Genomic DNA, 23,903 nt, shown 5'->3' with positions numbered 1-23,903 from the left:
TATAACAAAAATTATAACCGTTGCTTCACTTTGTCATTATGATCACTATAACTATTCATTTAGTGTATGCAAATATTCAAAAGAAAGAGAGGGTTTGTTGTTGTGCAGAGGAGCAGAGGAGAGGAGCAGAGCAACAGAGGAGAGAGAAAAAGAACTAACGTCCGTTTATGTGGATTTAACGGAAGGGACTTGATTGAAGCAAATTTTACTACGTTTGGACGAAATTGACACTTTTAAACCAAGTTTGGACGTAATTGAAACTTTCTTAAAATTGTGGACTAACTTGACACGTTACAGCCAAACTGGGGACAAAACAAGCAATTAAACCTCAAATATATTGATATATAATATTAGTACAACTATTAATGATTATAAAAAAATCATCGTACAACTTTTAGTCTAATGTGAACAAACAAGCTCTTAGTAAAAATCACTAGGCAACTTTTGGTTCGACAATATCAAAGGTTTAACTATATATGTGTGTGTGAGATAATAGACTCATTTAAAAAAAATTGCACTAAAAGTCCAACCACAATAGTGTAGTTACTTATGCATGGACAGGGGAAATATGAACATATTCAAAAGTTGCACTAGAGATTAACTCATAAGGTTGTGAATGCCTCTACATGAAAACACACACCTAAAATAATGTACTAGGTGTAATATTTTCGTAAGAGTGTGACCATGTCCACTTAGGTGTCAAACACACATATATAGAAAATTGTACCGTGTATATTACAATAATGGTGTAATTATATAAACATAATAGAGAAATACATTTGTAAAAAATATTATTAGAGGTAAACATGTGATAACCGTTGATTTTATATGTTTTTGTGTGTATACTTTCATGAATAAATTAACTCTTCATAACTTTAACATTGTTTTGTCTCCAAGTTTAATGTGTTTTTATCTTTTCTTGTATTTTAGTTGGTATATGCTTGTTTTACTTATAATCTCTCTCTTAGTGTGTGAAATAAGAAAATATGAAACAATTTTGATGGAGGAAAACAAATTGAAACTTAAGGAAGCATGATTGGACAAGAAAATTTTATTTTTAGACAAATACCCACTTTAGGAGCACTAGAATCACACCCAACACTCGAAACATAAAAAAAGACTAAATTGTAGGGTTATATTGCCATGGATCGCCCTCAGACAACCAGAAAATCACCATTGGGCTAGATTAACTCGTTAGGTGGGTTGGATGCTCATTACGCGAGAATGACAGCTCAAACATGTAGTATTCAAGTCACTGGGCAAAAATTTGGCTCGCGCCAAGGAGTTACAAGTTAGAGAGCATAATTTTTTAGGCCTCGTTGGACAAGTATGTCAACTTTGATACATGAAAGTGAGTATTTAATCATGTTTTCACAATGGGTTTAAGGATTTCACATTTTTACACAAATAGAATCACTTAGGGTGTTTGGGAGAGCTCTTAAAGGCCGTTTGGAGTGTTGGGAAGCTTTGACTTTCCTCCTTGGGTTTCTTCCTTCATCCATGGTGGTTTTTCCCCTTTTGGGGTTAAATAAGAAGATGGAGCTACAAAAAACATTGGGATAGCGCTTGCATCTTCTCTATAGTTTCCATTTATTTCCTATCTCTTCAATTTGTTAAACCCTGAGTTCTTCACCAATGATGGTTATTCCTATTTGTCAATATTAGATGTAATAAACTAAATATTGTGTATTTTATGATGTTAATACAAATGCTTTTCCATTTTAAACTTATTATTTGATTTATATGCTTAATGTTTGTTGTGGCTTGATCACCCATCACTTAATTTTTGGTTCTTAATGTATTGGGAAATATGGCTTGAACTTTGAACTTAAATTGAATGCCTAATGGGGCTTGTATCTAGAAATAAAACATGATTCATCAGTAATCATAAGACTTTTGAACTGAATCCATGATTGTTGGTTGAGGATTCTAGAAATTGGAACTTAATGAATTATGAAGGTTCAAAGTCATTAGGAATAGGATTTAAGTATTTTGGTGAATTAATTTTGACTTGAATATAAAATTGGAGTGTTTGTTAAAATATGTTATAACCCATGAGCCAACCTGACTCATCACGAATTCGAGCTAAGTTAGGTTGAAAAAATTTTAATTTTTTTAAATGTGGGGTTGAACTTAATCCAACCCACTTAACCCAAACGTTAAACATGTTTCAATGGAATTGAAGGTAGGTTGATCAAGAGCCCACCAACAATAACACTCTATTAGTTTTTTACCATTTTTTTATTATAATTATTTACTATATCTAATATATAGGTTCACAGTTTTATATTTTTAAATACTAGAATGTTGTCAAATAATGTTTGAATAGTTTAAATACTTAATTTATTTGTTTGTTAAGTTATATACTTAATATTTTAATTTTCAACTATCATCTTTATAATAATATTTGAAAAATTGGATAAACACTTTGATTCATTATTATAAAAAAAATTAATTGAGTCAATCCATTTCCATTGTATTGTAATAAATATATAAGTAAATTACAAAAAACATTTCATAAGTGAGTCAATCTACTAATCCACCAACCCATGGTAGATCAAACTGAATTAGAAAATTTTTGGTTCAACAAAAAAGTAAATTGGGTTGAGTTGACTCAATTTTAACTCAACCTATTATAAGTCAACATGTATAAGTTGAGTTAGCTCACTTGAACATCTCTAATTAGAGGTTCAATGATGAAGATGAGACTACTTAATAAAAATTGATTTTTTTTTACTCTAACAAAATATTTAGAAGAGAATTTAGGTCTTTTATTCTTTTGATTGGAAAATGTTTATCAAAACTTCCCGAAAGATAAAATGTTCTTACTAGAAAATAAAAGTCTCTCTGAACAAGTTATTAAAAAAAAATATATTTGTACCAAAATATGAATTTCAAATAGGAATGTCATAAAAATTCAAATCCACTAGTATCTACGTATAAAATTTGTAACAAATTTGTAACAAGTAGGAAATAAATATTATAAATAGATACTAGCCAGTAATGGATATGAGTATTTTTGTATACCAACATATTAATAGGACAAATACTAGTGTCATAATATACATATTCATGGATATATATAAAGAAGTGAAAGACTTAGTTTTTTTCTATAGATGTACGTCTCGTCTTCATTCTTCAAATAACCTGTCTTTCACGTACAACCTTTAACATTCTTTCACGTGCATTTATATCTTAAGGAAAAGAGTTTATTCTATTGTATTATGAAATAAATCAACTTTAGATTTATTGTTGAGATTGAAAATGTAAAACAACTAGTTCATTGCTGAAATTGATTTTACTTTTGGATTTATGAAAATAATAAATAGGAAATTAACATGACTTTAGCAAGAAGAGACAAAGAGGATATGTTAACAATAAAAACAAAGACTTAAAAGGCTTTTGTTAACCCATACTCGTCCCATTGAGATCCTTAACTCCAATCGAAAGAATACTAAGAATTACTGCCCGTACTCGTCCTTGAGATCCCTAAATCCAAAGCTTGGAAAGAAGTCGTATGAATATAAAATGACAGTCCATATAAAAAAAAATACACTTAATGTTCAAGTCACTAAAAAAGTAAAAAAAAATATAGCATACAAAGAGTAAGTATAAATAATGAAATGGCACTAAAGACGTTTTCATATATAATTTTGAACATTTGCAGAAGTTGTAAAATATACTTTTTGTAGCGGAAGACCAAATAAAAATTAACACTAACATTGTAATTGCATCAACTTGCAAATTTTATTTTATAATTTATATTAATTCTTATAAAAATTATACTAAAGATGATTTATTATATTATTCAATTATTTAAATTTTTTTCTACCACATCAATAAAATATACTACAAACATTACACTTATTTCTCTCTATTCTATATTTTTTCTCTTAATATTAAGAATTATACTTCTCAATCTCTTTCCTTTTCCTTTTCCATTTCAACTTTATCCGCAATCCGATCCAGTAGTGAGGAAGCTACTATTTTGTCGCCTATCTTACATTCATATTTCAACTTAAGTACCCATCATTCCCAATAAAAACTACTTCCTGAACATTTGTATAAAATGTTACAGAACCAAAGCTCAAAATATAAACTTCACATTTAGCAGTAACATTTGGTAGCCAATTGAAAAGGGAATATGGAAGCTGCATGTCTGCCTGTTTTGTTCAGCGTCAACAACTCAAGAATTTTTATTACCTTATGATATTTTACTTGCTAACTCGGCAGAATCACATACTTCTTGCGGACTATCTGGTTTAACTTTTATTTTTACTGGATTTCCGAGCATTGATTTATCTTCCATTCTAGCAATTTCTAAAGCTTTTGTACAAACTGGAAAACTATGATCATCCCAAAACTCCAAAATCACACCAGAACCTAAGCATCTTCTTCCCTCATAAAAGGCCGCAAACTGCCCAGCTGCTAGGCCTTGATCATCTTCAGATATGCGGACAACTGCAGAGTGACCTTGGCCATCTCCTTCCACTTCCATTTGTAAGCTACAATCATAGAATCCTGGACCATGTCTCACCTGAAAAGGTCAAGATACCATAACTCAGTACTACAAAAATGAGAAACTGTTTTAAATAACAGGAAAGAGAACTTGATCTTCAAGTACCACCTTGCACTGTAGCTGACTTGTCTGGCCTGGGGGCACCTCACTAAACCATTTAAAAGAGCCAACACGGAATACACGCCTCCTTTTGTCAAAGGAAAAGTAATTTCTTGAGACAAAAACTACATTGTTTTTAACATCCTTCTCGACAACATACCTGCATAAGACAAAAAAAAATGGGATGATTTTTTTTTTTAATACAAGCCCAAATATGACATCTGGACAGGAATGAATCGAAAGATTTTTTTTTCAAATCATTCAATGTGGAGAAATAATCGAGGTAATGATTGAAAAAATTGAACAATTCAAATCGTATTAATAATCTAATATTTCTGCACCTACAACGTGAATATATCTTCAATACAAAATGAATTGTATGATTACATGATTGGAAACTTATCACATAAATACAACTAATGTTAGAAAGAAACACGAAGATAACAAACCATGGACCTCCAGGTAGTCGTAGACCCTGACGCTGACCGATAGTATAAAACCAGAATCCTCGATGTTTGCCAAGGAAATCCCCTGTCTCAGCCTCCAGTATGATACCTTCTCTTTCCCCAATATGTCTTGCAACAAATTCACTGAATCTTATCTATAACTCAAAAAGTGAACAGAAACAGAAACAAGAAATCAAACTTCTACACTTGCTTCCAAACAAATATGGCATCATTGATTTTCTAAAATAGAAAATTAAAGAATGGTTATCATAATTCATATGGACATTGCCGTAAGTCACTTCATTTATATTTTAATCTTTCCCTTTTAGAACCTCTAAAACCTCAGGAGTAATTTGTAAATACTTCTCATCACCAAGAAATAGAAATGATGTAAGGAGCTGTTCACTGCACGTACCTTGCCCAAAAAGCATATTCCTTGGGAATCCTTTCTATCCTTATTTGGTAAATCAAATTTTGTCGCAAGCCTGCGAACTTCATCCTGCAGATGATGTGGTAGTAGATGAAAATTAGATTAATATTTCTTCAAAACAACATGCAGTGCTACAGAAAAATATAACTTGATAGCTTTTATAAATGGTTTACTTCAAAAGAGCATCCAAATATCAACCTACAATTAAGGGCACTAAAAACCTATTTAATAAATATATTCAGAAAATTTCATGCCCAAATTCTCATGTCAGCTATCATAGAAAAAAGGATAGCAATTGTCTTTTAAAGCCGCAAGATGGAAAACGAAAAAACTTCATATAGAGCAAGATAATTTGTTGGCCCGTACTAATGGTTACTGAAGTGCAGCATCCAAATTTAAATCCCAAACAAGAATTAAAGGCACACAAATTTGATAAATATATTCTGCCTACATACTGCCTGAATTCTGAAGATAGACATCAAAAAGGATTGAATTGCAGACAAATTTAAACACAATTCAAGCATTGATAATGATACAAATTCACAACAAACCTTGGGAATACAACCAAGTGGAAAAAGAAGTTGCTTCAGCTGGGATTGTGAAAGGTGTGAAAGGAAGTATGTTTGATCCTTTACCTAAAATTCCGAAAGCACATTAATATCTGATAGAATGTGATCTGCAGAGTATAGAAGAAATAGATTTTGCAGAGAATGCAAACTTGCAAACAGAGTAAAGAGAGAATGAAACTAATTCTTGATATTTTTCAAAGGGTTCAACGAGTACATTATATACAGGCAACAACTAGTCAGGTGCATAATACATGCACAGACAAAAAGTAGTGTAACAGAAAGTTGGTACAGATGAATAACAAACTATCAAATCAGATTCTAACAGGATCAAAAACTTATCAGAAAACAATATCTACTATTTTCCCGCATAATAAATGGGAAAGTAGAGAAATATGCAAAACTTAATACTGATCATTGAGATTCTTCAGACAGTGCTGAAAGTACCCAAATATATCACCTACATATAATAATAGACAAACAGAACCAATATTCATGAGTACCATGTCTTGTGATAGTTCTAGAACAGAAGGCTCATTCATGCCATCAGCACAAGGGTGGATAACATTTGCATAATGCCCAGAGGCAACATAATCGAAGCCCATGCCACCAATAGCATCCAAGAATGCACCTAACAACAAATATTTTATCAATGAAACAGAAAGAAAGTACGCGAAACATACTACATGGTCAGGTGGGGTTTATTGCATAGGACTGAATGTATACCAAACTTTATTCTTGTATTGCAAAGAACGTCGGGGTTAGGAGTTCGGCCACTACTATACTCTTCAATGAGGTAAGAAACCTGATATACAAGTAATAGTCAAACACGAGGCAGAAGATACCTACACTATTGCAACTTACATTTTAGTCTTGTCTAGATAAACTTATTAATAAGCACTTGTAAGAGGAAAGAGTAAGGTAAAATGAATTAAACTTCTCCCATGAGTTAAAATTAACTAAGCTATTAACTAATGTATAGAAATTCTCGCATTTAACTGTTCAATAAGCTTATTATAAGTTATACATGAACTAATTTTATGTTAAGGAAAAAACAAATAGCTTACAATTATAAGTTATACTGATCATTGAAGATTCCCATTAAACGGAAAGTGAATAAATATTGGACAAAAATAGCTGAATCGTCCAGCATACCACATTGTTCCAGTATTCATCAGTTAAATGAACAACTTCTAACGGTACATCAACCTGCAAATAGAAACACAAACACCATATGCACTTCCATTACTAATGTTCTGATCAGCAAAATACACAACAAAGGCGTTGATAAGAAAGCAACCTGACTACAAACAGCTTTGGCATACTTCAAATCCTCTTCCCAGGGGCACTCAGACCAAAAGTTCTCGAAATCTTCCTACAAAAAACCACGCGTGAGAAAGCAACAGCAGCAAAATCGATCACGCAATTAAATTTTAAAGCGAAGAATGAAGGCGTACTTGGAACCATATCTTGAGGTAGAAAGCGGTGCAGGAATGGCCGGCGGCGTGGAGCAGCCGCAGAGCGACGCTGCTATCAACGCCTCCGCTAACGAGAACCGCGACTCGGAGGGGCGAATTCTGCGGTAAGGAGCACCGGAGGTAGCGGTGCAAGTCGGCGGAGAGAGGAAGCGAGGTGTGAGCAACGGCGGAAGAAGAAGGTCGACAAAAAAGCCTGAAGGTGCGACATGGAGGCCTAGGGCTCAGAGCGTGGAACTGTTGCTGTTGGTATGTAAAGGCAGTTAGTGGCAGAGAAGCCATTGGCTTCAGATTCCATCGTACGGCCACCCTCAACATCACTTACGCGTATCTCCTCATCCGTTTAGCGTGTCATCAGAAGAAATCGTTTCAGGAAACACATTTGCTCGGGGTTTTTCTTTTTCTATTTTTTATTTTGTTTGAATTTTGAAGAATTTTGTGTAGTTTTCTTTCTAATCAATTATTGATTTATTTCTAATCAATTGATAATTACAAACAGAGAGTTTTGTAAATTAACTACACCGGATTAATAATTCCTATATCCCAAAATTATATAGTTCAAATCTTTCTTAATACAATGTATATTGAATAATTTCATCTAAGAAGAATGAATAATGACTAACTTTTGTAATGAGGTTTTTAAATTTCACATTTTTGTATTATTGAATTGTGTTTAATGTATTTTATAAACAAGAATCTCCCAGCTTATTATGTATGTAATAGTATTTAAAGTGATACATGCAAAATATACTATATTGACGGGTTATAATCTTATGTTTAAGGGCAAGGTTATAACTATCTAATTTTAAACTTAGATAAATAAAATTATAAACATTCAAACTTTAATGCATAAAATATGGATTTAAAATTGGGTAATAAAATCACTTTTTTATTTTATTTTAAATTATAATATCCAAATTAGTTTTGATTTACCCAATATAAATTTATAATTTTAAATTATCATTTATTTAGATATACGTAATTCAATATTTCACATTTTACTTTTACAAATAAAAGAAATAAATTATGACAAACACCATCTTACTTTAAATTATATTTATAAATAATAGAACAAAAAATATGTTGTTATTAAAATACACACAAAGAAGTAAAAGTGTATATATATATATATATATATATATATATATATATATATATATATATATATATATATATATATATATATATAATGTGTGTGTATGTATTATTCTTAAAAAAAAATACACTCTTTATGTTTTTTCTGCATTGTTTATGCTTAATATTTTTAGTAATCTACTATAGATATTTCTACATAGTCTATTCCCATTACTTTTAGAGTCCATTCTACATTTTTGTACATGCTCCATTATTTTGTATTATTATATACGGGAAAAAAAAACATTTCAAATCCACAATTTCAAGATATAACAATATGTTCTTCCTTATATCTTCAAATTTTAAAAGTAAAGTTATACCTATGTTACTATTAATGTGAAATTAGATATAGTTATAAATAAGCATTTCAAAAATATTGTACTAAATATGTATTAAACATTAAATATCAATATAGTGTTAATTCCAACTAATACATATCTTATTTTACAACATGGTTCCAGTATATAGAAAAGAATTGACTTATTTTACAACATGGTTCCAGTACTAAATATGTATCTTTTGTAATATACATACACTCTCAATAAATACATATCTTAATATAATTCACATTAAAATTGACTTCTTTATTTAATTACTATATTAACATTGTTATTGGATTCAAAAATTATAATTAAATCATTTAAATAATTTTTATTTTTAAATTTAATTTTACAAAATTAATAAAAAATATTACAACCTGCATAATATTTCATAAAGAAAAAACACCGAATCCGATATCTTATTTGCATTAAATTATAATTTATGTTTTTATTGAATAATAATAAAAAAAAGCAAAACCAGCTTTCTCAAATCCAGATAAAAATACATTTAGTTTCTTTGAAATTTTCAACAAATTATCAGTTTAATTTTCATACTGTTAATTAGATTTTCTTTTTATTTTTAATTATCTATCTATAAATGACAAATGATGGTAAATATCATAACGATAATTTTCACGTTATCAATTATCTAAATATAATTTCAAATATTCCTTTGAAATTAATATCATAAAAATACAAGAAAAGGTTTCAAATACTACTATGATTTTTTAAGATATTATCATAAAAATACACAAAACCATATTTATAATAATAAATTAAATTTAAAAAGTATTTATGACACATTATATTGTGCTCAAATTCTTGAAGTAGTTTTTAAAAGATCTAACATTGTGTCTTTATTTACGATCAGAAATACTATAAATCGAGTTTGGGCTGGTACTTATGTAAATTTACACTGGGCCGGGTTGGCCCGTTTTCCAGTGAAACCGACATTGTGCCACCTTCTCCAAAATAAAACCCTCGTTCTACCTTATGTATATGTTTGAGACTGTGTGCAGCCTCCAACCAAAACAGAGTCTAGAAGATCGGTAGCATAACGGCAACACCTTCTGTGCCGCATACAACACAAACCCTAGAAGCGAACGTGTTTTAGGGTAAGTCTCTTCTTCCTAAGTATCCGTCACTCGCGTATCGCCCCGTTTTCCATGCACTGTCTTGTTGATTTCTCAGGATTGTTCATGGGGTTTCATGTTTAAATGTTCGATTGAGTTTATTATGTGTTATTGTTTTGGTTTATTAAGATTCATTTTGGGCTGTTATTATATGTTCTAAATTTGATTGTGTTCATCTAAATTGTATAATGGTATATTCAGCATATATTAACACGCAGTGTTGTTTTCTGAATGAAAATTGATGTTTGCATTAACCGTCTTTTGTTTAATTTTTGTTGCCCCTCTTTGAATCAACGATTTCTTTTTTGTTAATTTTTGTTATACTTTTTGTGTGGCAGGAAGGTTGATAGGGTGCGATGGTTCAGTATAATTTTAAGAAGATTACTGTGGTGCCAAATGGGAAGGATTTTGTTGATATCATCCTCTCTCGTACCCAGCGGCAGACACCGACTGTTGTGCACAAGGGATATGCAATTTCGCGGCTCCGCCAATTCTACATGCGCAAGGTGAAGTACACTCAGCAGAATTTTTATGATAAGCTCTCTACCATAATTGATGAGTTCCCCCGGCTTGATGATATTCATCCGTTCTATGGGGATCTCCTCCATGTGCTCTACAACAAAGACCATTACAAGCTTGCACTTGGACAAATCAACACTGCTAGGAATCTTATCAGTAAGATTGCCAAAGACTATGTGAAATTGCTGAAGTATGGTGACTCACTGTACCGGTGCAAGTGTCTTAAGGTGGCTGCTCTTGGCCGCATGTGCACTGTGATCAAGAGGATTGGCCCGAGTTTGGCTTATCTAGAACAAGTCAGACAGCACATGGCTAGGCTCCCTTCAATTGATCCTAATACCAGGACTGTCTTGATCTGTGGATATCCAAATGTTGGCAAGAGCTCGTTTATTAACAAAATTACAAGAGCTGATGTCGATGTCCAGCCCTATGCTTTCACTACAAAGTCTCTCTTTGTTGGTCACACAGATTATAAATACCTGAGGTACCAAGTAATTGATACACCAGGGATTCTGGACAGGCCGTTTGAAGATCGTAATATTATTGAGATGTGCAGTATCACTGCTCTAGCACATTTGAGGGCGGCAATATTGTTTTTCTTGGATATTTCTGGGTCTTGTGGTTACAGTATTGCTCAGCAGGCCGCTCTGTTTCACAGCATTAAGTCATTGTTCATGAACAAGCCACTGATCATAGTTTGCAACAAGACCGACTTGCAACCGCTGGATGGGATATCGGAGGAAGATATGAAGTTGGTTACGGAGATGAAAGCTGAAGCCATGAAGACTATAGTTGGTCAAGGAGGTGAGGCAACAAATGAAGACGGTGTCTTGTTGACCATGAGCACTTTGACAGAAGAAGGGGTAATTACTGTAAAAAATGCAGCATGTGAAAGGTTATTGAATCAGAGGGTAGAAATAAAGATGAAATCAAAGAAAATGAATGACTGCTTGAATAGGTTTCATGTTGCACTACCAAAGCCTCGTGACCAGAAGGAAAGACCATCATGTATTCCTGCAGCAGTTTTAGAAGCTAAAGCTAAGGAAGCCGCTGAGAAGGAAAAGAGAAAAACTGAAAAGGATCTGGAGGATGAGAATGGTGGGGCTGGTGTATACTCAATGAATTTGCGAAAGAGTTACATTTTAGCCAATGATGAATGGAAAGAGGATGTACTGCCGGAAATCTTGGATGGACACAATGTTTATGATTTCATTGATCCTGATATTCTTCATAGGGTTGAAGAGTTGGAAAGAGAAGAAGGGATGAGAGAGGCAGAAGCTGAGGATGATGATTTTGAGATTGATGGGTCTGAGTTGACTCCTGAACAGCAAGAAGCTTTAGCTAAGATTAGGAAAAAGAAAAGCTTGCTCATCCAGCAGCACAGGATTAAAAAGAGCAATGCAGAGAGTAGGCCAACTGTTCCTAGAAAGTTTGACAAGGACAAACAGTTCACGTCAGAGAGAATGGGAAGACAGCTGTCATCTTTGGGGCTTGATCCCACTTTGGCAATTAAGAGAATGCGCAGCAGATCTGTCTCTACAAGAGGACGGAAAAGGGAGAGATCACCTGATAGAGGTGCAGATGGCCGAGATGGTATGGATATTGATGGAGATACACCTAGCAAAAAACAGCGACTGAGTAGATCACTGTCACGGTCTAGGTCACTGTCACGCCCACCACATGAAGTTGTTCCTGGTGAAGGTTTCAAGGATTCTGCTCAAAAGGTCAAGGCAATTAAACTTGCAAAGAAATCTGTCAAGAAGAGAAACAAGGATGCCCGTCGCGGAGAAGCTGATAGAGTCATACCTACTCTGAAGCCCAAGCACTTGTATTCTGGGAAGCGCTCCAGTGGCAAAACTGATAGACGCTAGGACTGGTATGTTTTCGCGTGTGCATCTTGCCTTATTTATGATGTTTGAAGTTTTACTAATTGCTCGTGTTTCAAGCACTTGAATGCTGATTTTTGTCTGTGATGAGTTTTCTCACCTTTTTTATTGATTCATAGGAATTGAATTGTAGCTGATTTTTCTAGCTAGACATTTAAGAGTGACCTAATTATAGATAGATATTCAAGTTTTGTTGTTTTTTTATATGATAAATTTCAGATTCATATCTCACATTAATTTTTCTGTGCAGGGGATGCAGTTTTCTGCAATTTAGAGGGGCAATTGTTGTCATTTTTCTGCAGCTGCCTAAAGTTTTGTTGTTTCATTTATTAGTTTTCGTTGGAGTTTAAGGTGCCATGATGGCAATTGAGTTAAGTTTACATTATACTGTTTTTGTCTCATTTTATCATTACTGTTATTGAACTTGCTATTCTGTAAGTTGCAGCATTATAGCTTACTTTCTTGTTATTTATTTATTTGGTTCAATTTTGGAGACATCTGTGAAAGAGGTACTGTTTAAATTGCTTGAGTCGCAACAGAGTTTTGTTTCATGTGTATTTACATGCTCAAACAATTGAGCATCTGTTTCATATGCTTCAACCTTGAGTGCTGCTATTGGAAGGTTTCTTTAGTTTATTGAGTCGTTCATCTAAAATTTCCTAAATGTGGGGTACTCTGTTGTAGTCTTGCACGGGACTGGAACTAGGACAAAGAAGTGCTTATAATTGTCTCAATCAAATTTTAGAGTGGCGAATGCTACATTATTTTTTGAGTCTTGTTCAAATTCGAGGAATAAAATATTTTTTCTTAATTTTGGTCGCGAGCAATTATTTTTACGAAGCAGTTTAAAAGGATAGGATAACACCCTGTTGGTTGTCGAGAAAAAGGGGGGAGGGGTAGTGATAAACTGTTGGAGACCAATTAATGTTAGTGTAATCCTAGCAGCACTCATTATCATAATCATTTAATATTTTCAAAACATAAAGATTGATATTGTTAATCCTTATTGTTGGAAACTAAGGTGGTTAACGGAGAGGTGAAAATTACATAGCTAGCAAAGGAACTTGAGTATTACTAATTTATAGTCGCGCGTCTACTGTATCAAATATAAATTTGTTCTTGTTACATGTGGCATAAGATTCTTGGAAGTAATGTTCTTTGAAATTGTTAGCCATAATGCAAGAAATGTTTACAGTAATTTAGATGTTGGAACTTGGAAGCATATATCATATCATGCGTCTAAACTTCATCTCTTTGAAATTGTTCTTAAGGAGTATAATGAAAAAAATGGGAGATTTAATCTTTTTTTTCAAGTTTTATTTTTATCATAAATAATAAACAAAAATAATAATATATTTTATTTAAATGGATTTAAAAAACAGTTTTCACTTTATCACTTTTAAACTACCGTTATTTTTATATATTTCTCTTTTCTCTCTATTTTATTTTCACCAACCAAAACTTTAAGAGGTTTTGGATAGAAAAAATGGAAAAAATCGCTTTGCGACATTTTTATGGAAACTTATTTTTTTTAAAATTAAAATAAAGGAATAAATGAAAATAATTATAATGTACTAGGAACAAGAATTTAATAAAACTAATTTTATATTAAAATTTGACTTTAACGAGACAAAACTAAAAAAGTAAACATGCCATGTAATAAGTGTGAAATGAAGTTCTAGACGGACTCAGGTGATTTGCAGCTCCTGGTTTTTTGAGTATTGTAAGAACCCTAACTGATTAAAATATTTTCCAAATAAAGCCTTATTTCATATGGTGCGTCAACAGCAGTTTAAAGATCAAAGAGAAAAATAAAAAAAAGTTAAAATACTTGTCTTAAATTAGTAATAATTTCCATAAATATAAATATAAGAAACTACTCAAATATATAACTAGCAAAGTATATGTATGTTATAGTTATATAACAGAACACTTCGAATTTTCTATCAACAAATTGTTGAATCACTATGATTCGATGTATTTATAAGAGTAAAGCAATGGGTAAATGATAATAATCCACATTATTAATTATATATACTATGACAAATAAATATGGATGATTGACTACAAATTAATTTCTTTTTTTGTTCGAAGTTGGATGAAGGTAAGACAAGTATTCTTGGACTTAAATTTTGCATACCAAATTTGAGATAATTTGGTGACTTTTAGTGATATAATAATCTTATGTTCAAACTTTATTCACAGTTTAAAAAAGTTGTTACACGTCAAGCTATAATTGGATTTAGTGAAATACCATATGGTTTTTAAATTATAGTAAACATTTGTAAACTTTGTTTTTGTGAGAGTTTATTAATTTGGGCTGAACTATAGGCATAAACTTTTAATTTAATGCTCAACCAATAGCTTTTACGTCTAAACAAATTATTTAAAAGAAAATTTTTGATAAAATTTATCATCGAAGTAATTGGATCTTCTTACTAATTAATCAGTACATATGAAAAAAATCTAAATGGAGTTACTTTCTCTTATTATTTTTGTTCGGTCATATTCTTTTTTAAAGATAATAATTTGATTTAGTAAACAGCTTTGGTATTTATGCGAAAATTGTGATTATTTTAGCTATATTGAATTTAAACATTTTCTTTTTAAATTTGTAAGGTAATAGAATAGTATTTTAAAATATTTAGCATCATATACGAAAAATATTCAACGAGTCACGGTGAGTTAACTAAAACTAAATAGAAGAACTTATTAAGAAGATGGACTCATGTTAATAAGGATCCGAAGAATAAATATTAAGAAATATGAAATATACAACATTTTATTACTCAAAAATTTGTATATAATAACATTCTCTTTCTATACAATAATTTTCTTTTGCCATAAAAAAATTTCACATTTTGTTTCCCGTGACATTAATTAATATATACTTGTCAGAAAAGTGATTTTGAATATTTTATTATTATTAAAAAAACTTATTATAACACTCTTTATTATTAAATAAAATGTATAATTAATGGACTTGCATAAACTGACTCAAAACGCAAAGTAGGCCAACAATTACTGTTTTTAAAATCTTACTGTTATAGTAATAATAATTATTATTACTATTATTACTAATGTTAGCCATATTCTATTTTAGAATTAATCTTAATATATGTACTGAATTTTTTATTTAAGCATAAATCCATCATACCATTTTAATACGAAAAATATAATTACATATCGGCACAACAAAATTTTGGAGAAATTACTCTCTTGCTTGTCTATTGCTATTAGTGGAGGAAGAAGGTTTGTTAATATATGAAAAATAATACAAGAATTTTTAAAAATTTAAAATAAGTATTATATATATATATATATATATATATATATATATATATATATATATATATATATATATATATATATATATCATAAATGATATTTTCATACACATAATTTTTAAGTACAAAAATTCATACTTTTATGAAAAATATAACATACATGAACTTTTTCATTAAATATTACTTTTTCTTATTTTATACTTTTTTATATATATAAAAGTTGAGTAAAAGTAGCATGATATACATTTACTTTCATTTGACACATTTAATAAAAATAAAATGATCTTAAATCAATAAACTTTTGTAGTTTTTTAAAAAGAAGAAAATAAAATGTAAAAAATAATAGTGTCAAATGAATTTTAAAAAATTGTATTTGTCAAAGTATTATTTTTCATGAAAGTTTGCTCTTTTATGATAATTTGTGTGTTAAATAAATATAAAAATGCGTCAGTGTACCATTATTCTACTTTTACAATAATGATACATTTTTCACATACAAAAAAATTTACATTAATTTGACATATACAAAATTTTTATATTTATGTGTTACTATATATCTTTTATTTCTTTTTATTATATTTTTTTGAAGAAATATAAAAATTTATTTTTTTATAATTATTTTACTCTGTTTATCAAATGAAGGTAAACGTGTGACACCCTATTACCACTCTTATTTTAATAACTATTTTATATTTATAATATGTTTATATTATTCTATCATTCCTCAAAATATATATGTATATATTTATTTATTTATTGAGGAAGCTGGTGACTTTGAATTTCTCTTATGAAGCATTATAAAGTGAAGATAGTTAAATGAAATATAAGAAAAATGAGGAGAAAGTAGTGCAATGCATTGCTTATGGAGGTGGATTAGTTTTAGTGTGTGGAATGGTATCGAAGAGCAGGAGTGAGTTTGATATGGATGATTCATAATTTGACACCTACCATCATCTGTTTTTGTTTGTAGGTGTGTGTTCTGAGAATCATGTATCCTAAGAAAACATTCCCCGTATCATATGTCCACTGCCTTAGGAGATAGCTATAGTCCGTTACTCATCTGGTGGTTGCACTTTCTTAATTTATTGCTAGGGTTTTAATGGCAAGTTTGTTGTTGGTAGGACCCTCTCCCTCTCATCTAACTAAAGTCATGCTTGCTTATTTATGAGGTAATCACCATGAACAGTGCAAAAACTTTCTCTAAAACATGCAGTACTCTCAAAGCATGGAAAACCTCAACCCTTCACATTTCACAACTTCTCTCACCAATTTTAGCTATCTAGATACTCTTTCCGTACTTAATAATATTCAAACACCGATTAAGACATTACGTTCATGGTTTTCGCTTGCTTCTTTCTCTCCTCCTTCTCTACTTTCATTAATCATACTTTTCTACACTTTATTTTTCTTCATTAAGAATGCATTTCGAAGCAACTTGAGAAAATGGGTCATTTCTTATGATGTGATTTAGTGTCAGGGTTTTTCGATTTGTGGACACGAACCCTCACGCATTTTCTCTACACCCTGCTGCTGCACTATTATGCTAAAACTGTGATTAATCATTATATTATTTGAAGTCAAAGCAATATGATGTGTTGTTAACGACCTAAATTGGAACTGTGAGGTGGAAAAATTGATGTTTTTTTTTTCTTTTTCTCTCCGGCAAATATCCCTTGCAACATTTCTTGAATAACCTAGCGAATCTGTAGCCACTTTCGTAGTTTCATAAACACATGATTTTGTGACAGAAATGTGTGATCCACCCACTTTGGTCCCTCTGAGGGATGCCGATTTGTTAAATTGATTGCTTCTTTTAACTTTTACTTGTACTGTCTTGCAACTTTTTGACAATCTTTCAAGCCTTTTTGAGTTTGTAGAACTTGTATAGGGTGGTTACAAACAAAAACTTACTATGAAAAAGAACAATCATAATAAATGTGTACAGAATGAGACTACAGAAAGGGTAGCCATTATCCCTATTCCAATTGGATCTTCTTTCCTCGTGCAGAAGTGGGTCTCTACTTTATCCCTTATACTGAAAAGATTTTCGTTGTTTTGATTTGATGCATTACGATTATCTTAGTGCTCACACCAGTTAAGCAGCTCGCAATTTATCTTTCTATGCTTCTTCCAATCATCGAACGAGCTTTTGAGAAGTGTTTAGGCTCCTACATGCTCCACCACTTCAACTACCACAACTCCTCTCAGCATGGTTTTGCTTCAAGCTTTCATTTTAAAATAAAGAAAATAGATTAATTAATTAATTAATTAATTAATTAACCCTCATGGCTAAGATATTATCACAGGTACGTCAGCAGAATGCTATAACCTCCAAATAAAAAACGAGGTAAATTTGGGGTCTCCATGTCAACTTGTTTTGAAGGTTGTAATGTTAATTAGTTTATTATATAAGGAAACTGCTACTGTCCATATGTATGAAATTGTCCTTGCTGCTTTAAAAAGATGGTCCAAAAAGTCAATTATCTGTTGCACCATTTCTTTCTTCTTTTTCTAGCATGATTCACCTTTATGTGGAGGAATATGCATGACAAAATCAAAGAAGGCTAAAGTGAACACTTCCTTCAATTGCAATTTACTAATCTCCATCTTTTCATTTACTATTAATCAAAGTCAGCATTTCTCTGCAAAAATAGTAACCCCTTGGCTGTATATATATCTCTTAACCATTCCGCAGCCATATACTCGGACAATACCTTGACATGAATTATTTCAAGTAACTTTTCTAATTAGAAATTTTTAGTCTACCAGGAAATTTTGAAGCACTTTTACTACCTCTTAATCTGATAAGATTTTCATTTTCTTTTTCAATAGTGTATTATGCAAGAATGAAACTCAATTTTTTTAGTGGCTTGTGGCCAACTAATTGTCATTGGGTCCCTTGCTAGGAAGTTTATAAACAATATAATTAAACATATTATTAACGAATCTTTATTTCTATTTGGTTGGTGAAAGTAACAGCTACATAGTATTTGGCTTAAAATCAATTAAGATCAAAGTCACTTCTATCAGATCATCAAACGGCACTGATAAAACCTTCCCTCATCAGCTGATTATCATGGACTCCTTCTGATGTTAGCGTACATCCAGTGTTTTTTTATACAAGATGTGTTGATTTAACAATACTATATAGGGAAAAGGTTAAGAGAGAAAGAGACTTAAAAATTCTTCCTTCGTCGCTTTTCACGAATGTTCAAAAGCGTATATAATATATATTCGTACATATATATTGAGTCTGTTTTACTTCTTTTTATGTAATAATGAAACTTAGGCATGTGGATGTTATGCAGAAAAAGTAATTAAAAATATAACTTACATACATTATTTTTCCCAGAATGTGCCGTCATATATAAAGCTTAGTTTTATAATATCTTCAAGAACACGTGTGGGGGTAGAGAGGAAGAGATTATGTGAAGTGGAAGCAAATATCTTGGCTTGGTTACAAAACAAAGTTTCTTGTATCTACATTTTTTGTTTATTCATTTATGTTTTGGTGCGTATGTGTGTGTGGCATCCTATGGTTCACGTATGATGACTCCCTTCTGAGTGAAGAAAAAATTAGAAAAGAAAAAAGACAAGGCCATGGAGTCAAAGACAAGAAGACACCATCTTTCTCAATCTCTCATGTCCCTCTCCAAACCGTTTTCTACTGACTCATCAACCAATTCTCTCTCTCTCTCTCTCTCTCTCTCTCTCTCTCTCTCTCTCTCTCTCTCTCTCTCTCTCTCTCTCTCTCTCTCTCTCTCTCTCTCTCTCTCTCTCTCTCTCTCTCTCTGACTCTTCCCTATTTTGTAAGCAAACCCCACAACCATCACCATCATTATCATCATCATTCCCACCCTATGAAGCTTCTTTGTTATCTTTCTCTCTCTATAAATCCTTCTCTTATCTTACATCACACCCGTTGGAGAGCAAATTGCTCATCAGTGGAACACTGCTTCTGGGGTCCGGATCATACAGTAGTGCACAATGAGGAAGCCCGAGGTGTCTGCAAAAAACAGCTCCAACATTAATAACAAGCTTCGAAAGGGCTTGTGGTCACCTGAAGAAGATGACAAGCTCATGAACTACATGCTAAACAGTGGACAAGGTTGTTGGAGCGATGTAGCCAGAAATGCTGGCCTTCAAAGGTGTGGCAAAAGTTGTCGCCTTCGATGGATCAATTACTTGAGGCCTGATCTCAAACGAGGTGCATTCTCTCCACAAGAAGAGGAACTCATCGTCCATTTGCATTCCCTTCTCGGAAACAGGTTCACCTACTCTTCCTTCTTTTCTATGCCATGTTTAATTTGAACTGATCAAAGTATATATCATTAGAATTACCAAGTGCTGTTATTAACTGAAATATGTCATAATGCATTTTAAACTTGATTCTATATATATGATCTTAAAGAACTTCTGTAGTACTTTTTGTACGTGTATTATGTATTTCTGAATCCAAACATACTTATACCAGCGTGTGTATGTACGCATACATCTCAAATATTTATCAAGCAAATCAATGTTTGACATGTTACACCCACTAGCTCCTTCTAACTTTAGCTATGTTGTCTTTATTGGAAAGGTGGAAAGCACGATAGAGACATGATTAATGTTTCAAAATTATTTACTTGGTGCAGCCATTGGATGGGGTCAATATAAATGAAAATTTATGAAGAATAATCAAATGCCATGTGCCAAAATCTCCTATAAAAAATGCCTTTATGGCTGTAACTTAAACTATGCAAGAAAGTTCACACATATGCATATATACCATTCCAAACTTACTATTTGAAACAGTAGCAATTCTAAGATACCTAGCCTTTACAATATGATCGACAAGATTTTAAAATGGTTTCATTAAGACTTTGGTTGCTAAAATCTACTTCCCCTTGTCTAAGAAATGGCACCAATATTCAAAGTTAAAAAATACATGCACAAAACATGCATAAATATAATATACATACATATTTATAAGTCTAGGCGGCTCCTTGTAGATGACAAAAGGACATATGAAAATAACATAAATCTATATGTGGACTTCGAGTTGAAGGCACTCTATAATTTGAATCAACTTAACAAAAGACTACATATACATTAGCCTCCATGAAAGCATGCACTGTTTTTAATACGGACACAGCCACCAAACACAATTAGTTTGTGCCATGTATTAACCTGACAAATATTCATTTTTGTTCCACTTTTTAAAGATGGTCTCAAATAGCGGCGCGCTTGCCTGGGAGAACTGACAATGAAATTAAGAATTTTTGGAATTCAACAATAAAGAAAAGACTGAAGAACATGTCAGCCAACACCTCACCAAACGGAAGCGAGTCCTCATATGAGCCTAACAAAGACCTTAACATGGCAGGGTTTACTACTTCTAATACCCATCAAGATCAACATGCTGATTTTATGCCTATGTTCAATTCATCATCATCTCCATCACCATCCATGCATGCCACAGTTCTCAATTCCATTATTGACAGGTTGCCTATGCTAGATCATGGACTAAACGTGCCAGTTTCGGGTGGATTCTTCAATACTACTGGGCCATGCTTCTCAACGCAAAGTGGAGTTGATCACAAAGGTTTATATTTGGAAAATGGAGGAGTATTTGGGAGTGTAAATATTGGGGCAGAAGGGGATATGTATGTTCCTCCTCTAGAGAGTGTTAGCACTACTTCTGACCATAACCTGAAAGTGGAGAGCACCTGCAACACAGATACTAACAATAGTTACTTTGATGACATAAACAGCATCATCCTTAATAACTGCAGCAACAAGAGAACTGAAAATAGGGCTGGAGTGGAGAATTTATTTCAACAAGAGTTAACCATGGGAGAGTGGGACTTGGAGGAGTTGATGAACGATGTTTCATCCTTTCCCTTTCTTGATTTTTCAAATATCCAATAAGTGCTCTCTCTTTCCCTTTTTCAAAGTCTTCTGAGGATCCCATTGGCTGCTAGCCACTCATCATTGGAATCAGCACCTCCATATATATATATATATATAAACATATATGTCCATTCATATTAGATAAGCTTGGTGATCTCCTAAAAACCTTGTAATTTGTACTTTTGCCATTATACCGGGGGAGCAAATTCACTGATTAACAAGGTACTTAGGTCAAAAAATAAAAGTAAATCATGTATATCTGCAGGATTGGTGATCATGTGTAATTAAATTACTCGTCATCTTGATGGCATTGATGAGGTCACTTTTATCCGGGGAAGCCATTGTAGTTATTTACAATAATAATCTGTTATACTTGTGAATTAGATGTGAATAGATTGTAAAACATTATTTTTCTGTTCAACTATTGAGTGGATAATAATACTTATATATTGTTTACTGATAGCTGCATGTTGGTTCAAGCAAACCACATTATTCTTAATATGTTTATAACACAGAATAACACTGATATATACACACACAGAATGATCATAATTATTTAATGTGATTAAGATCAGAATGAGGAACGAGTCTGAGAGAATTTTGCAGAGAAGCATCAGATTTTTGTTGGTGAATGAATGATGGTTAATGGGTACTTAGTGAGAATTATTTTCAATTAGTTTGTGGGTTTTCATGATATCATAATAGGAAAGTTGGTTTGATCTAATAAGCTGCTGAATTCAAACAGTAATTATAAAAGTGGAGGTTTGGTTTTGAACTTTTGAAGATGGGAAATAATCAGTGGAAGGAGAATTTTGGTATTGTGTGTGGAAGAGTGTGGTGAAGTGAATTTAAAGCAACTTAATTTGAAATGACAAGTTGGTTTACCGACGAGAAGATAGCGAATGAGAGTGGCTTACGATATCATTTCCAATTGGAATATGAACGCCCCCATGCCATAATTATCACGTGTGTTTCACAATTATTTTAACCTACAAACAATCAAAATCAATCATCATAACGAACTAAGGCTGCTACGGTAAATAAACCTAATTGGTCCTGCATATTTTTTTAACCCAGAAATTTACGAAATCAAACCTTAGCCTCTGCTACTTCATGTGTTAGGAATAAGAAAATGCTCTTATCGTGAGTTTAAAAGAAGTTATTTTTATGCATTTTACATCATATAATGAGTCCATTTGGATACCATTCACATAAAATATACATAAGTAAGGGGAAACTTTATTTTATAAATCAATTTTCTAAAATTAGGTTAAATTTAAAATGCATCCCTTAACCTAAAATTCGTTTTATTCATAAGCCTGATGCAATCACTATAAATAATATTTATAATTAAAATAACAATAAATAAATATACAAACCTAAGAATGATGATGGTTAAAGAGGAGTTGAGTAGCTAGAAAACTTCTAAATAAAGAGAATTCTATAAGATATTAGGAATAAAATAGGGTTGAAGGAGGAATCTTATAAATAAAAATATAGTTGAAGAGTGAGAAATTTAACTCTATAATAGATAAAGGTTTTGTGATAGATATTTAAACTTTGATAAAGAGAAACCTGAATGTAATGGAAGATATTTGGAATCAAGAAGGTTTTTTCAGGAATATCTCAATAAGATTGATACAAAAAGGTCAAAAGGATAAAAAGAAAAGACATAACAGAGAAAAATAAATATATAATATATTAATTATCTAGTTAGTTCATTGCATATAAACAGCCAATATATCACGAGTTATAATAATTACATTCTTTTTTCAATAGAAAAGAATAGAATATAAAAAACACATAAGATGCTTCAATCCTTATACACAACCCAGAACATATACAAAAATAAATAAAAGAATTTAGGTCATTCAAACTGAACTTCCTACAAATTTTCTTAACAAACATGCTAAGTTCAGATGACAGAATAAATCCGACTAGTCAAAATAACATATTATATATACATAACATTTTTGTAAAAGTATACATATTTAATACTATTTTATCCACAAGAAATCATTCACATACGTACACACACACACACACATATATATATATATATATATATATATATATATATATATATATATATATATATATATATATATAAAAGTTAAAAATGGTGGTATTGGAAGTTATAGGTAATTTTTTAATTAGTATAGTTTATAAAATATTTAAAAAATTGGTAAGATGT

At 31.6% G+C, this 23,903-nt stretch overlaps 3 protein-coding genes across 3 annotated transcripts; 2 read left to right on the top strand and 1 right to left on the bottom strand.

Moving 5' to 3' along the window:
- Positions 1 to 4,032: 4,032 nt before the first annotated feature.
- LOC124832330 (tRNA (5-methylaminomethyl-2-thiouridylate)-methyltransferase) lies at positions 4,033 to 7,911 on the bottom strand. Its single transcript, XM_047306513.2, has 10 exons — positions 7,518 to 7,911; positions 7,361 to 7,435; positions 7,216 to 7,269; positions 6,787 to 6,865; positions 6,564 to 6,691; positions 6,046 to 6,129; positions 5,480 to 5,563; positions 5,068 to 5,219; positions 4,628 to 4,778; positions 4,033 to 4,537 (listed from the first exon to the last, which is right to left on the bottom strand). Exons 1-10 carry the CDS (start codon positions 7,851 to 7,853, stop codon positions 4,205 to 4,207), a joined length of 1,476 nt encoding a protein of 491 aa, XP_047162469.1. The 5' UTR covers positions 7,854 to 7,911; the 3' UTR covers positions 4,033 to 4,204.
- A 2,061-nt stretch (positions 7,912 to 9,972) lies between these two features.
- Positions 9,973 to 13,022, top strand: LOC124832329 (nucleolar GTP-binding protein 1-like). The gene is made up of 3 exons (XM_047306512.2): positions 9,973 to 10,104; positions 10,461 to 12,517; positions 12,778 to 13,022. Exon 2 carries the CDS (start codon positions 10,479 to 10,481, stop codon positions 12,510 to 12,512), a length of 2,034 nt encoding a protein of 677 aa, XP_047162468.1. The 5' UTR covers positions 9,973 to 10,104; positions 10,461 to 10,478; the 3' UTR covers positions 12,513 to 12,517; positions 12,778 to 13,022.
- A 6,614-nt stretch (positions 13,023 to 19,636) lies between these two features.
- On the top strand, positions 19,637 to 22,171 carry LOC124832328 (transcription factor MYB46-like). Its single transcript, XM_047306510.2, has 2 exons — positions 19,637 to 20,082; positions 21,022 to 22,171. The coding sequence occupies exons 1-2, from the start codon at positions 19,802 to 19,804 to the stop codon at positions 21,725 to 21,727; spliced, it is 987 nt and encodes a 328-aa protein (XP_047162466.1). The 5' UTR covers positions 19,637 to 19,801; the 3' UTR covers positions 21,728 to 22,171.
- The last annotated feature ends 1,732 nt before the right edge of the window (positions 22,172 to 23,903 follow it).

This window comes from Vigna umbellata, chromosome 3 (assembly GCF_029865625.1).
Source record: "Vigna umbellata cultivar VRB3 chromosome 3, Vumbellata_1.0, whole genome shotgun sequence".
Classification (NCBI taxonomy): domain Eukaryota; kingdom Viridiplantae; phylum Streptophyta; class Magnoliopsida; order Fabales; family Fabaceae; genus Vigna; species Vigna umbellata.
This window is presented reverse-complemented; position numbering and strand designations above follow the sequence as displayed.

What these genes read in the sequence shown, in the direction of transcription:
- LOC124832329 (XM_047306512.2), top strand. Translation starts at nt 10,479, where the DNA reads ATGGTTCAGTATAATTTTAAGAAGATTACTGTGGTGCCAAATGGGAAG.
- LOC124832330 (XM_047306513.2), bottom strand. Translation starts at nt 7,853, where the DNA reads ATGTTGAGGGTGGCCGTACGATGGAATCTGAAGCCAATGGCTTCTCTG. An exon ending in CAATACAAGAATAAAGTTTG is followed by an intron (nt 6,692 to 6,786) that starts GTATACATTCAG and finishes ATTTGTTGTTAG; the next exon opens with GTGCATTCTTGGATGCTATT. An exon ending in GAATATGCTTTTTGGGCAAG is followed by an intron (nt 5,220 to 5,479) that starts GTACGTGCAGTG and finishes TTTGAGTTATAG; the next exon opens with ATAAGATTCAGTGAATTTGT.
- LOC124832328 (XM_047306510.2), top strand. Translation starts at nt 19,802, where the DNA reads ATGAGGAAGCCCGAGGTGTCTGCAAAAAACAGCTCCAACATTAATAAC. An exon ending in CATTCCCTTCTCGGAAACAG is followed by an intron (nt 20,083 to 21,021) that starts GTTCACCTACTC and finishes CACTTTTTAAAG; the next exon opens with ATGGTCTCAAATAGCGGCGC.